This window comes from Halictus rubicundus, chromosome 1 (genome assembly GCF_050948215.1).
Source record: "Halictus rubicundus isolate RS-2024b chromosome 1, iyHalRubi1_principal, whole genome shotgun sequence".
Classification (NCBI taxonomy): domain Eukaryota; kingdom Metazoa; phylum Arthropoda; class Insecta; order Hymenoptera; family Halictidae; genus Halictus; species Halictus rubicundus.
This window is the reverse complement of record NC_135149.1, coordinates 31585279-31600876: the sequence shown is the minus strand read 5'-3', so window position 1 is coordinate 31600876 and position 15598 is coordinate 31585279. Positions and strand designations below refer to the sequence as shown.

The 15598-nt window shown below is 42.1% G+C and overlaps 1 protein-coding gene across 3 annotated transcripts in view; it reads right to left on the bottom strand.

Annotated features, from left to right (window-relative positions):
• Positions 1-15598, bottom strand: part of Myo10a (unconventional myosin 10A) — a 121477-nt gene that overhangs the window by 56336 nt on the left and 49543 nt on the right. For 2 of the 3 annotated variants that reach the window (XM_076800559.1, XM_076800567.1), the window contains exons 20-26: positions 13942-14046; positions 11374-11849; positions 10127-10411; positions 9804-10015; positions 8735-8930; positions 7163-8159; positions 6341-6583 (exon numbers count right to left, since the gene is read on the bottom strand). In XM_076800559.1, the coding sequence (XP_076656674.1) occupies positions 6341-6583; positions 7163-8159; positions 8735-8930; positions 9804-10015; positions 10127-10411; positions 11374-11849; positions 13942-14046 (2514 nt within the window). The remainder of the gene's footprint in view (positions 1-6340; positions 6584-7162; positions 8160-8734; positions 8931-9803; positions 10016-10126; positions 10412-11373; positions 11850-13941; positions 14047-15598) is intronic. The other variant, XM_076800575.1, reaches the window with a different exon arrangement.

The following is a 15598-nucleotide window of genomic DNA, read 5'->3' as shown; positions in this document are numbered from 1 at the left end:
CCGGTCTTTACAACACATAATTTACTTTTACTTTTTCTTCTTTCTTTTTTTTGGTATTTGCACAGTAGGTATAGGTTATTCTTTTTTGTTTAGCAGCCGCTTCACACGTAACTCGCTGTATTCGCTTCTTTTCATCGTCGATTCTCATCAAGCCGCATCACAATCGATTCTCTCCTACGGCCGTTGTGTTGTATTCGTTTTTACGAGGTGTAATAAGGATGTTTGTTGTTATTGCGATAATTATTTGTAATGAAACCTTGGGAGATAATGCTTGCCGCGTTCGATTGGAACTATGGAAAGCGACCGGAATTTTGCCGAGATCGAAAGTCCCTATTTTTAGAGGCGCCTATCGCGTGAAAGTAACGATTATTGAGTTTTCTTTCTTCTCGGTTTGTGGGAGCTTTTGCTACGCCATTGATCGCTCAAGTAAAATGATCAGGCCGATCGATTGACTGATCCCACCGCTCCGAGGCTGGAGTGTCGCACGAATATCGTGGCATCAGTTAATATTCAATGTCGAAGGATTCTTTTCATCTCGGTAGAGAGATGTTGATGCGGAATCATATTTCTGCAGACGTTGAAAATTTCTGCAATTAACGATAGATTATTCCTTGCTGCCCCGATTTCTTTCACTGCTTTGATAATTGGACATTCTTTGTCAATCGTTTCCATAGAGACGAACAAAATTGGTGTGCCCCGTTTATTCGGTTCCCGGTCTGACTCTTTTTATTCGCTAATTAATAGACTGCGGATTTTATGCATTTAGGACAAAAATGGGTAAGCACAATTTGAAGCAGTGGACATATTAAAAAGACTTAAGAGCCAAGGGTAGTCACGTGACTTTTGCAGAGCACGATAAAGTTCACTATTTTTCGCCTATTTTTGTCGGTAACTTGGTCGCTCTACCTTATCGCGAAACTACGGAGTCTTGGTTTCTAGATTAAAAGAGGAAAAAATTTTATGTTTCGCTTCTGTGTCTTGATCAATCAATGCAAACATTTTTTATTTTGCATAAAGATCCGCAGTCTATTGATTAATTAATAAAAAATCCTACGGCTCAGAATCGACTGAACTCATGATGATGAAGCGTCTACGAGACCGCGCAGCATAAACCCCATGCGTAGATCCGGTGGACATAGTACTTCACGGCAGAAGATTTGGAGATTAGGCTGTACCTCCAGCATAAATTACAATAGATCGTCAATTTGGCTGAATAAAGCGCCCAATTTGGTTAAAATTAGAATCAGTGGTGAATCCAGGCAGGCTATCATCCTCGATCAGTGCCAGATATTTGCTAGCGAAGAATGGATCGGGGTCGAAGAAGGCAATTTCGAAATAACGGTTAAACCGAGCCTTCAAAACGCGGCTCATCATCCATTCGTCGATAAATCCTCGAGCCGCTTTTGTGATAATTAATCAGGATTCCATTCATGTCGCAGCTGACAAGATTACAAGCTATTGTTGCGTACAGTTTCGTTCGGCCATTCCCGAGTCTTCTTATCGCGAACCGTTCCTTGACACGTCGATAGTCCTCGTTCGAGAACAGCGCAAGATCTTACGAAATCTCGAATGTTTACACGCGAGACTCAACAATCGGTATTCAATTAACGGTAAAATCCGACGTTTCGCACGTCAGTTTCGCGCACGAGTCAAAATATTGACGAGTCAATCAATCAATCATAAATGTGCGATAATTGAATATGGTAAAAGGGAAAAAAGAACTTGTCTATATACATCGCGTCAGTCAGAAATTATGAAACGGAATGAAAATCTATCTTTCTATGCAATGGAACCTCGATTATCCGATCTAAACAGGCAAACAATAGAATAGTTGCTTAATTATAATGACGAATTAACTACTTATTGATTTGTTCCATAAATAATATTGCTCACGGATCGCTCCAGTTTGAGCTATTTCTATTGGAAGCATGTTGAGATAGTAGAGTCCTACTTTACCGGCTTGCTAAAAATATTTGCGAATAGACTGTAGCTTTTATGCATTTGTGATAAACGTAAGTGCAGTTTAAAAGAGTAGAAAGAGGATACCGACATATTATTCTCAAATTCTTGAAATTGTTAGGGGAAGAACGAGATGTGTACAGTGAATTCTCGATATATGTCAGTATCACGGATCTTGCCAGCGTCGTGTATCGTCTACAAGACATACCCGTGTTATGTTTAGACTCCTCGGCGTCCAAGGCCTCTCGAGCTTCGCAAACCCCCAGGGGGTATACCCCGCAGTAGTGGGGATAATTCCACGACGTTTATCATCCAGGCCTTGGCGACATATATAGAGAAATCACTGTATTTGGCTCCTATCTCTTGCAATAGCTACAGACAATTTTGAATAACAATCCGTAATCTATTCATGAGTATATCTATCCATAAATATCCATAAGTAGTACAAATAATTATCGGTCGAAGTATCTAAACACTGGATTATATGACTGTATTAAAATGGTTTAACGCTATCTAAATTAAACTAGCTTCTGCATCAGCGCCTGGCATTGATAATCGATAAACTAAGAGTCCGATGCAACTGTGTGAACTCGCGTAAATAGAAAGATAGATAAGACTCAATGTAGACTTTATATTTCCGCTGACCTATTTAAATATTGATACAGTTCCTGTTTAATTATAGACTCCGCTAAATCAGGTCATGAAAACCGGGATTCGCGTCGATGTTCACAGCCTAGTTGTTGCGAATGTATATGGAACCATCCGTAGACGTTTTTCCATGTATATCGTTGCTTTCAAATTTTTACACAATTAATCTATCGCGTGTCTAGTTATTCCCCGGCGCGAAATCTTAATTGACGAAAATACTATGTTTCGTTTCGAATAGATCATCCGCTTTCGAACGGCCGAGTATCAACGGTTTTATCATTCCTGCAACACCACCGGAGTCCGAATAAGAGTAATCGACTGGACGATCATCACTTCCATCACTTCGCGCATGAGCGCAAAACCAGGAGCATTCCTAGCGATGCCACCGGCTCGAGAAGTAGAGTGACAAGAAAACGAGGAAATGGAAAACCTCTCGCAGAACATCCTGCTCCATTCGAAAACGATTAATCAAACCTACCTCCTGGAATAAACTATTTATTTGCCCCGCGTGCGCACCGTCTTGCGTTACTTAAATATTCTGGCATTAGCATAAATTATTGCTCTTTTACAATTACATATGTAGAACTTGTTGCAATAATTAGCCTCATGCGAACGAGAATGGTTATCGACACGGAAGATCGTAACTGCTACTTGCGGGGCACAAAATAAATACGTGAAACCAACTTCGTTGCAATTTTCTACAAATGTGGTCTTTAAATATTACAGTGATTTCTTTATATATGTCGCCAAGGCCTGGATGATAAATGTCGCGGAGTTATCCCCACTACCGCGGGGTATACCCTGCGAGGAGGCCTCCGACGCAGAGGAGTGTAAACATAACACGGGGATGTGTCCTTGACGATACACGACGCTGGCAAGACCCGTGTTGTTGACATATATCGAGAATTCACTGCGTTTGGTATTAACCGAGCATTGCTGACAATATTAGTAAGAATTCATGCAATTTAGTGATCTAGTCAATTTAATCTTTCATTTAATCAATTTTGCGAACTCCGATGACGAATCAACTCGTCATCCTCAGTTGAAAGGTTAAGGTAGCAAGTCCTGAAGACACGATCGTCTTCGCGACTCGTTGCCACTGTAAGGCACGCGTCCAGATGCAGAAGCAGGCGATTGCTTTTGTTAAAGTTTGACGAACGGAGTATAAGATGGCCGAGGATCGAAAAACGTCGTGTCTAGGAAATCCCACTTTAAGACTGGCCGGCTTTTTTAAAATTGTTAGGGAAGCTACTGGACGCTAGATTGAACCTTCCTCTTTCGAATGAACCCTTTCCCAGCGACAAATGTTGTCCTACAATATTTACAATATTTTTGTCGGTAACCTGGTCACTCTACCTTATCGCGAATCTACGGAGTCTTGGCTCTCATGACTGGCCGGCTTTTTAAAAATTGTTAGGGAAGCTACTGGACGCTAGATTGAACCTTCCTCTTTCGAATGAGCCCATCCCCAGGGAAAAATGTTCTCCTACAATATTTACAATATTTATGTCGGTAACCTGGTCACTCTACCTTATCGCCAATCTACGAAGACCGGACCAATCGGCGTCTAACCAGCTCGAGGTCACGTTTACGTTTTTCTGGTTGTCCAGCGACACGCGTAGACACCCCCCTTGGGATCCGGGCTCGTCCTTTCTCGAGGAAAACGTGGGTTTGCTTTCCGCTACCCACGCATTATCGCGGTGGAATGCGTCGGCCGTCGGACGCGCGCCTCGACAACCTGAAATCCCCCTCCCGCTTCGTCGCCGTTATCCTTCTTCGGCTTATTACAGCCGCGTACCGATTTCCACACGTGCGATCGCGTTACTTCATCGAGCTGCGATTAATTGCGCAAGATGGAACGCAGCCGCCGACCTTCGGCGATTCTGGCGAGATCGCAGGGATGGCTGCGCGGGGCAACCAGTTCCCTCGTGAGAAATTGAAACGGTCCGCCGATCGGACGGGCGACGGTCCTTCATTTGCTTCTTATGGGATAAGTGACCTCCGATTACCAACTCGTTTGAATGAACTTGTGCGATTCTTTCAATCGCTGCTAAATTATTGTCCCCCAGAGAGACGAGCGTAGGGAAAAATTGGGAATAGATGATGTACAGTGACTTCTCTATATATGTCGCCGAGGCCTGGATGATAAACGTCGCGGAATTATCCCCACTACCGCGGAGTGTAACCATAACACGGGTATGTCTCCTTCACGATATACGACGCTGGCAAGACCCGTCTTGTTGACATATATCGAGTAGGCACTGTAATTCGATTCTCCCCATTTGTTGCCTTTGGAAAACGTTTATCATGTTTTGAGAAGTGTTATTTTTGTTTTAACACTACCACCGCTGGTCAAAATGACCGGTTCCAGGTTTTTCATTTTACAATTACTGAAATTATGAAGAGGTTTACGTGTATTACAAATAAATTCGATCTCGTCATTTTTACAAGACAACATGTATCAATTACTTTTAAGGCTCGCTAGGTGTACTGTTAAGCAACATGGAAAGTTAACATTGTCGGACCGTGTAAATTTCAATATTGTGGTTTAGGGAAAAATTGGACCCAGAACATAAGGCTATAGGGGCACACTGGGTGAAAAAATTAATAGTTACTGAAATATTGTTTAACTGATTTTCAATGCGGTTCTGTCCCAGCAATTTTAGAGGCGTAAAGCGTAGATTATGGTGTGGCGAGTCGCACTCTTTGAAATGATACTTAATAACGTGCAATTTCCCGCGGCGCGTGTAAATTCCAATACTTATTCGAACATCGGTTAAACTGCAATTATTCGACGCTGTTTGCCGTCGCAGTACACCGCGAATGTAAAATTAGTAACACCTATTAATATAACCGCATTGAACGCCTGCTCGAAATGTGGGTAACGGTTACACGATCACTCTATCGACTTTGAAAAAACGATCGCCGAAGAAAAGCAACGAGCATAATCCTCCGGTCTTTTTGCGCGCTTTGCATGACGCGTTCTATTTTCCGGCGAAAAGAGTCATAACCCTGATACATCTTAATCGAACGAAAAAGAATAAGGAAGCGGATTTTCACCGCGCAACAACTCCGCATTTCTAATCCCGGCATTAACTGTAATCTACTGTCACGATCATACTTCGTCTCAAACTGGTTAATCATCAAACTGCTAATTTTACGCTGACGCAATATTCAATTTGAAATTGTAATTCAATACCTATAACCAGAGAGGAAATTAGAGTGCTCACGCTCGGGGTTTTAGTGTCCCCACTTTTCTGCATCAACTTTTTAGCCTGGAACAGAACCTGCATTATCTTTTTAGCCCGCATTAGAACCTGCGTCATCTTTTAGGCTGGATCAGAGCCTACATAAAAGACCCTCTTTTAACATAGAAGTAGCATCCACTCTGGCATTATTTGGAATCCGCTGCAAATGATGCAGGTAAGATGATACAGGTTCTTGTCCAGGCTAAAAAGATGATGCAGGTTCTGGTCCAGGCTAAAAATTAGACAAGGTGGAAGCACTATACCGGGGCACTAAAATCCCGGGCGTGAGCATTCTCATTTCCTCTCTGCTATAACCTCCTCCGTTAATTACTGTTCACTCCGAACATAGTGATCATTCGCTAGCAACGCGAACTAGCTCCAAAGAATTTTTTAATAAATTCGGAACAATTATTTGATTCTAGTGTATTTTTTCTGTTGATCTATTTCAAGTTTTTGGTAAGTAGCAAACATTGGACATCACTCACCAGTCTGATGTAGTTGTTGATCATCTCCGTTAGCTGTGGCGCCCGATTCGTGTGCAGAGGTAGCCTAACGCCCGACGAAATCTGCATGACACAGACTCCAGCTCGAGGAGAACTGACGGAGACGATGTCCTCCAGGGGTAGAGTCTCCAGGATGACCAGATCCCCTTGCGGAGTGCGTTTCACAAGACGCAGACCATGATGAGAGACTGCCACGTGTTGGGTCTCTGGATGTTGCGGTCCAATCTAATTAAACAATCAGCGCAATACCCTTAGTCTCAATGAATTCAGAATACCGTTGGTCTTGATAGACTTAACTAAAAATAACCTAACTCAAAATAAAACAGTAGGAAATCACTACTGCTACATTGGAATAACTAGAATGGATCTCTAGATGCTGACGTCCAATCTAATTAAACAATCAGTGCAGTACCCTTAGTCTCAATGAATTCAGAATACCGTTGGTCTTGATAGACAACTAAAAATGAAGGAGTATTAAATCACTACTGTTACATTGGAACAGCCAGAAAACAATAGACACAGGCACTTGTGGACATAATAACAGCTATTATAATTTCCAAGGATAACTACATCGCCTGTGCAGCACAATAACACGTTACATTGTTGCTAATAATCGAGTAGTCGATACCAATTTAACCTCTATTCTCTTTTTAAGACTTTCTACTCGAGAGTGCCACGTCTGATTAGCCATGTATGAATTCACGGCCAACTAGTTGCAACTCAAAACCACGAAACTAATGCTAAACGTAGGCCAAACGCGATTTCCAATTGATTGCTATTACTTATGTACCCCCGGACACTTACCGACACGGGGAATATCCTAGCGAAGTACAGGGGCCATTGTTTCGCCATGTCGACGACGTTCTTTTTTATAGTGATCTTGTGCTGGGTGCTCTGGAGGTTATCCAGCGTGACGCCGTAATTGTCCAACATCTTCAGCATGTTCTGTCTATCCTCTTTAGTGATCCTGATGCTGGACGTGGCCAGAACGTCGTAAGCAACCTGGCAGAACACCAGGTGAAGTGCCAGGGGGCTGTTGAGGGTCTCGTTGGGTGCGAACACCTCTTTCTTGACCCTCAAAGTCCAAGTCACTCGATTGTAGGTGAAGTGGGCGGTGGAGGTCTGGGGATAGAGCTTCGTGTTCATCACTTCCTGGACCTTTTCGATCTCCGGCTTGTCGGCTGGCGGCAACACGGGTCTGAGGAACTCGGGCCATTCCTCGATCTCGATCCTCTCCATCTTGTCGGTGCGATGAGTGGACGCGATGCTGGACCTTCTGTCGACTTCCCTGTCGAGCTTCTTGAAGCTCTGCCGAGCTACCGCGAACGAGTCCCTCGTGTTCGGCATGACGCCGAAGTCCCTGGACGAAGGCATGCCGAAACTGTCTCTGGACTTCGGGGAAACGTCTCTGGTCATCCCGAAGGGATCCCTCTTCGAGCTCGAGTTCTCGAAAATGTCCCTGGCGTATTTCGGGTCGAAGATGTCCGAGTTCAAATCCCGGCGCGAGTCGAAATCGGAGCTTCTGTCCCGCGCGGAGCTGGCCAGGTCGGTGCTGTCCTTGCTGTAGAAGTCCTTGGACTTCTGATCCTGCGACCTTGACTTGTCGAAGTCGTTCCTGTACTCGTGATTCTCTCTTAGGTGCTGCTGGGAGGCGAATATGTCGCGACTGTGGCTGAACATGTCACGCTGGGCCTTTGCGAAGTGGTCGAAAGTCTCGGAGTCCGGGGAGGTCCGGAACGTGTCCCGAGTCTTCGGCTCGATCGGCGCTGGGGGTGACCTTGGCTGCGGCACGCCGGATTGGCTGCAATTTGTACTTGAAATTATTTCTGTGGAATCTGTCGGTTGCTGACTATTAGACAGCGGATTCTAGGCATTTATGAGAAAAATGTACAGATGTAACTTAAAACGGTAAAAATATTAGAGGAATTTAAAAATACTGTTATATGATTTTTAACCTATTAAACATATTAAGGAAGAAAATAAATTTCTATCTTAATCCGGTTTGTTGTAATTCAGAAAATTTTTATTTTGCATAAAGATCCGCTGTCTACTGATTATTATATAGACATTATCCAGAAAGATCACGCTTTTAGAGTAGTAGTAGCAAGGCATCGAAGAGACTGTTTTATTTTATCGAACAAATTCGCAACATGTATGCAGTGAGAATTCAATTGATTTTTACTGAAGTATGTACAGGGTTTTTCACCTAACTCATCTAAAATATCTCGCTTGTTTTTTTATAATAGTTAGGTGGAACACCCTGTATGTAAATGAATCAATGTACTGCATAAGTTCTCATTGACGCATTCCATATTCGAAAGAGTACGATGCCAATGAAGATGCAGCGAGGCGATAACAAAGAATAGAGAAAAGTACCTATTACTATACATGCTTCCGCCTCTCGGACTAGGGGGTTGCGGAGGTGTAACCGGAAGCGGAGGTGGCACGGGTCTCTCCATCCTCTCGATCTGGGTTCTAACTACTTGGGCTTGAGTCATCATGTCCGTCGTGCCTTTCGAAGTTACGCTCTGCGTGTCATCGGCCGTGGATGCATAATCGTCCCATCGACCTCCTTTAAAGCGTCAAATCATGTTCACAACCATTCTTCCACTAACTACGTGGTCTAAGCCATTCAAACCGCGCGATGATTGCAACGGTGTTACAAGAAATCAGACAATTATCCATTCATCGCAACGTACTGCTTAAGGAGGCACGGCAGTGCTGAATAACTAAAATCAATGGCTTCTTCTGACAATGCGTTGGACTATTTCGATACTACTGTTCATTTTTCATAATCAATTGTGGATGCGTGGCATTCTAAGGCTTCAAGTAGAATTTTAAAAACGTGATTTGGAGATTGAAACGATGGTTCCGGTAACCTACGACCTCAATAACTTCGCTAATTAATTATGTGAAGCAGTGTCTCGATTGTGAAACAGATATGCACGATAATTGTGAAAAATTTACGTACCCTTGAGGGGCCCAGAAACTCGATCGTCGAGAAGTGTAACGCGATACGCAATTAGATATATCGGTGAGACAATAATAATTCATTGACAAAACTTTTTTGTTTCTAATTATTTTCTAATGAAAAATTTACCTATATATTTGTGACCTTTTTCTGATTAAAATGAGACCAAACATGATACAATTCGGATCATATTTACTTGTTTAATTCTCGATAAAGTACTACTTCTAATATCCGATGGTATTTCAATCCTCTACTGTTCGAACACCTCACCTATAAACAGTTCAATCTAGAATGATTCATATACAGCATGACTCATTGTTTAATCTAACACACTATGACAGTCATATTATAAAGGTTTCTTTAAATTGTTTCCAAGGAATGAGACCTCCATAATATTATCAAATTGATTTTTCGAGATTCCAATACTGCTGTGCCCCTTTAAAGAAGATTGTTAAAATTCGTGGACAATGTTACCCAGTTGCTGTTCAAGAAGAAGCTTCCTGTTGTCTTCGAGACGCTTCACCTTGTCGTCGTCCCGCGGCAGAGCGGGTTTCTCGGTCGTTTTCGTCGATCTGACGCTGTGATTGGCTGTCACCTTCTCCAGTCTCTGTCTCATCTCGGAACTAAGCTTGAGCTTGCCAATGCTGCCCGGGGAAGGCCTCTGTGCGCCTACCTCCAGCGCGGACCTGAAAACATAGTAACGAACGGCCTATCAATTAAACGAGGAAATGAGGAAATTTTATTCACTTGAACGAGCAAGTGAACGGGGTTTCGTACGGTCGTGCACGATATCGTACTTGGATTTCTTCTTTTTCTTCTCCCCCTCCTCCTTGTATCCGTTCTCGTGTTTGGCCGCGGGAACTGGCGTGTGAGTCACCACCGTTCTCTCCTCGTTGCCGACGATATTTTCAATCTCGAACTCTTCCCATTCGACTGCACCCTCCGTGCTCGGTTCCCCGTCGCCTTGGTTGTACTCCCCGAATTGTGGCGTGATCTTGCGCTGCTGTTGCTGCTGGCGCATCTTAAACTCTATGAAGCTGTCCTGACTCTGGTTCTCGTTCGAGTCGCTCGGCGGTGGCCACCTGAAATCAATCAAACGGATCAATATTCTGATTAACCGTTCCACGTGGTAATCGAATCGGTAAGAGAATCCTCAAGACTATTTGAAGCCATAGAAACTTCTTCTTACATAAAACGTGATAATACAACCTACCTTTCAATTGGATGATAAGGCTCAGGTAATAATAATTATATTGTGAATGTGATAAACAAAACATATATATTGTTAATATTATCTAACATAAACTGTTATGTTTTAAACAGAACAAGAATGGTACAACATTGAGCGGGAAATTATTAAAAATTTAATAGATAGTATGCCACGCAGGCTAGAAGCAGTACAAAAAAGTAAAGGAAAATGGAGAAAATATTAATTTAAAGCTTTATTTCGACGAGCACAATTAAAGTGCAAAACTGTAAACATTGTCTTCAATTTTTCGATAAATATTCCGTATATCGTTAATATTAGCGAAAATAAACTGCTGTGTTTTGTTTATCCTATTCACTTTGTAATTATAAGTACCTGATCTTTATCATTCAATTGCAAAATAGGTTGTATTATCAGAGAGGAAATTTATTATTACATTATAGACACAAGGAAATGTATTATCGGGGTTTTAGTGTTCTCACTTCCCTGCATCATCTTTTTAGCCTGGACCAAAACCTGTATCATCTTTTTAGCGTGTATTAGAACCTGCACCATCTTTTAGGCTGGATCAGAGCCTACATAGAAGAGCCTCTTTTAACACAGAAGTAGCATCCACTATCCACTCTGGCATTATTTGGAATCCGCTGCTAATGTTGCAAGTAAGATGACGCAGGTTCTGGTCCAGGCTAAAAAGATGCTGCAGGTTCTGGTCCAGGCTAAAAATTACACTAAAATCCTGGGCGTGAGCACTCTCGTTTCCTCTCTGTTATTATCACGTCTTATTTAAAACTAGCGAAGTGTGTTTATACTTTTGCTCGTCACCGTATATTTGCGTACCTCCATTTCCCAATTCGGACAGTCTTGGCTCTCCCGTAGGGGTCGAGGAAAGGTCGCGATTCCGACGGGTCGTGGGACTCGAGGGGTGGTGGCATAGGCGGCGGGGGTGGCACACCCTTGTTGTTGCTGGAATTCGACAAGTTGCTGTCCACGCTGCTCTTGCGGTTCTTCAGTTCGCTCAGCACGTTCGTGAAGTTACTTTGCACGTTGTTCTTGTTCGAGCTGGACCTCTTCGGGTCAGCTGGACCCGAGATCTTCTTCTCGGCCGCTTTTCTGTCGACGCTCACTTTCCGCACGGCATACTCGACGCTGGTTTTCCTGACCGATTCGGAGTTCTTCCTCGGCGGACTCTGAGATCGATGGATCTGAGCCTTGACCGTCACTTCCTGGCGCTGGCTGTTCGTCGAGGACGCAGCAGGCGTGCCCTGCTTCTCCGTCGACCACAGTTCTCCGTCTTCCGGCTCCCTAAACGATACCTGGCCAGTGGCAAACTTACTGTTAAAGACCGTAAAATCGTTGTCGCTCGGGATGGTACAATGTTACCAGCGCCCTGGTTATATCGCCAGTCACGTTCGAGACGGTTTGCAAAAGTATTTTACAACGTGGCGAATCGTAAACATGCTCCGAGTTGCTCGTGCGTTGATATGTACAGTGCTGGAAAAAGATTGCAGGCGGACGGGGTTCCTTCGGCCAGTAACATGGGAAATTGGCTACCATATTGATCGACTTCTCGAGGACAATTTTTACGTATTACACTGCCGGTTTTTAATGCGATTTCGAATCAGGTTCGAGCAAATATGTTCATGCAAGGCTGAAATTTTTGAGCGAGACTAATTTTAAAGCGAACGTAAAAACATAATTACAGACCTCATCTCGGTGCTCTGACTCTACATCCTTCTCCAAGCAACCGTGACACGATTCTTCGCCGTCGATAATAAATAATTACAGACCGATCCTCGCGAACTGTGTCAATCACCATCCGAACAATCATAAAACATAATCAATGTCTTTCGCTACGGCTATCTGTCGTCACAATGTGTACCAAGTTCCCCGGAACCCACATTCCCTCGCACCACTGTACAGGTCAACTTTCAAACTCGTTTCACGGAAAACGTTCCCATAACCGGTTAATATCCTCAAACTATGATACAATATTTGTACACGATTACCGAATTTCGATCATTATTATTTGAAATCGTCGAGTACGTACACGGAAGTTATTCGCCGTTCTACCACCCCTGATGGAAAGTGCTCGATCAGAATGCTGATGAACCATACTAACAACGGAAAACTTCGTTGCTAAAATAAGCAGCAGAAATGTCCACGATGTTTCAAGAATATATATATAAAAAAAAATATGGAACTGCATTTTTTATTTGAAAGTAGCTCTTGCAAAAATTTTTCATGTTTCCACTTTACAGCATTCGTGTTGAAGGGATAGTTCTTCGAGGTTTAGGGTCAGTAACACGTTTGAACTAGAGCTATAATCTTATAAGGGATCTTATTTTTGTAACAAATTCTTTGCAATACAGTTACAGTCGGTGCACAAAGTATTCGTACACCTTTTATAGACAAACAACTTTTTTAAAATTGGACCAAACGGGTTGAATTTTTTGGAGAAGTTAGAAGGATTAATTTACTAAGTAATGCATAAATAATTTTTTTTTAAATTGCTATTGGTCGTAATTGCGAAAAGAGTTGTAGAGGTCACGATTTTTTTTTATCTATGTCTGTAATGAAAATTTAAAAGATACCTTTTGTAGATCCAAGTAAGTTGCATACATGCACAAGGTTTCATTGAAATCGGTCGACGCATAAAAAAACTACAGTGATTTCTCTATATATGTCGCCAAGGCCTGGATAATAAGCGTCGTGGAATTATTCTCGACGGAGGCTTCTCGAGCTTCGTGGCCCCTCATACCCCGCGGTAGTGGGGATAATTCCGCGACGTTTATCATCCAGGCCTTGGCGACATATATAGAGACATCACTGTACTTAGTAAATTAATCCTAACATCTCCAAAAAATTGAAGCCGTTTGGTCCAATTTTAAAAAAATTATTTGTTTTTAAAGGGTGTACGAATACTTTGTACACCGACTGAGTATTAAAAATTGGTGATTATCATTTTTCCATGTGTCACGACAAACTATTAGACCACTTATTATGCTGCTAGCAAAAAAGATGATGTTAAGGGCTGACTTATTCCGTACATTGTAAGGAAACAAATATGTTATTTATGAATATACTGCGAATGTTTCTACAATTTTCAATTTTTTTAGAGGTGTTTTAAGAAAGTGGAGTAAAATAAAATCTTAATTTTCAGTCGTAGCAGCCTTTATAGATCTGAAATAAATAAATATTCTACTAAATTCTGTCGAATGTTGTATGTTGGCAGTTTTTGAAAATTTTCAGAACCCATAAACGCATAAAGATCCGCAGTCTATTTACGAATGACGAGCATTGTATCATCCGCTACCGATAAAACAATATTGCAGGTCTGACGGAGTGAACAATCGATCGAATACTTTTTACCAGGGGCAGCGCTTGTTAGATGAAATCAGTAGATACCTTGGAGTAGCGTCCAATAGAATCATTGGGCCCCATTTGGGCACCGTTTTGAGGGGCTGGGGGGACAAGATTCATACTGGAGGGGCCTGCGGACAACGCCGTGCCCTGGAAACAACACACCCATGCCGCGATGCGGCTCAAAAGCCCGGCAGGATCGCCCGGAGGGGCACGGTCTCTCGATCAGGAGCGATCGCGATCTCGGCGAAGCTGCGCTCTCGTGCAGTGTCGTTGTGCAATAGTGATATCGTGTTAGTACTAGTTACATGTGATCGTGAAAGTGACACGGCCGGACCGCGGCTATCCATTCACTGTGATGACATTTAACATGCAATTCTCTCTGTTTACGGTCGTTACGACACGTCGTTAAGTGTTATACTGTGCTGCGGCGAGCCGACGAGCTGCAGCGTCGGGGAAAAAGAATTTCAGCCGAGAGTCGATGTGTGTCCGTCCTTCTTTTTACACGATGCGTGTATATATACAGGGTGTTCATTTTAAAAAAAGTGGGAAACACGTATCCAAGGATTTCGAGGGGGAAGAGGGGGGCGTCAGCAAGGTCATTTGAAGGTCAACTTTGTTTGTTCGAATGGAAACCTATATTTCTTATTATGGGATCTTATTGTACGTAAAAAGACCAGCAATTTTCGTAGGATACTTTTTTTTATCTAGTTTCGGAGATATTTAAGGAGAAGTAGAGCGAGGCATATTATTGTGTAAAATTCTTTGACGCAAATTGTTAATGCTTTCCAATTCTACTAACACGTACCGTTTCGAAACAAAATTGTCCTCTATTGATCTCTTGTTTGTGTTGTCTGTTTTTCAATATAAGATTGTACTATTTAGTCAAGTGTGAGTCATCGTAATAAGAGATACTATATCGTAATTAATTGTATAAAATGGTGTACTCTTTAGAAGAACGAGCAGAAATAATTTTTATTTGTGGAGCTGAGTGCTCGTCGAACTGCTGCTACGTTCAATGAGTTACGTTCAAATACAATTAGTTGCAAAAATTTAAGGAAACAGGATCGGTGACAAATTGAAAAAGAAACCAGCCAAAATTCATAAAAGAAGCTGATCAAATTATAGGACAGTTTACTCTATGAATCGTATTAGTTCAACTCGACAAGTTTCTATGGTAACTGGTGTATCAGATTTGTGCATAAATTTTTTAAACATAACAAGTTTCATCCTTATAAAATGCAGTTGCATCAAAAGTTATTGGAAGATGACTTTGACAGGCGGATTGAGTTTTGCGAGGAATTAACAAATATGATCAACGTCGCTCCTAATCTACTTAAAAACATTTGTTTTAGCGACGAATGCACTTTTTTCTTAAACGATGCTGTAAATCGTCGAAAGCGTCAACGATTTGCGTGTACAGGAATGTAGAGCTATTCCAACCTTCAAAAATGTTCGTTCAGAATTTGAGAATCGTCTGTATTATTGTTTAAAAAACAACGGAGAACATTTTGAAAATTTATTATAGTTATAAAGAAATTACAAAATTTCTCGCTGTACAAGTGTGACTCGCTCTAATTCTCTTTAAATATCTCCGAAACTAGTATAAAAAAAAAGTAAAACGAAAATTGCTGGTCTTTTTACGTACAATAAGATCCCACGATAATAAATATAAGTCTCCATTTGAAAGAACAAAGTTGAC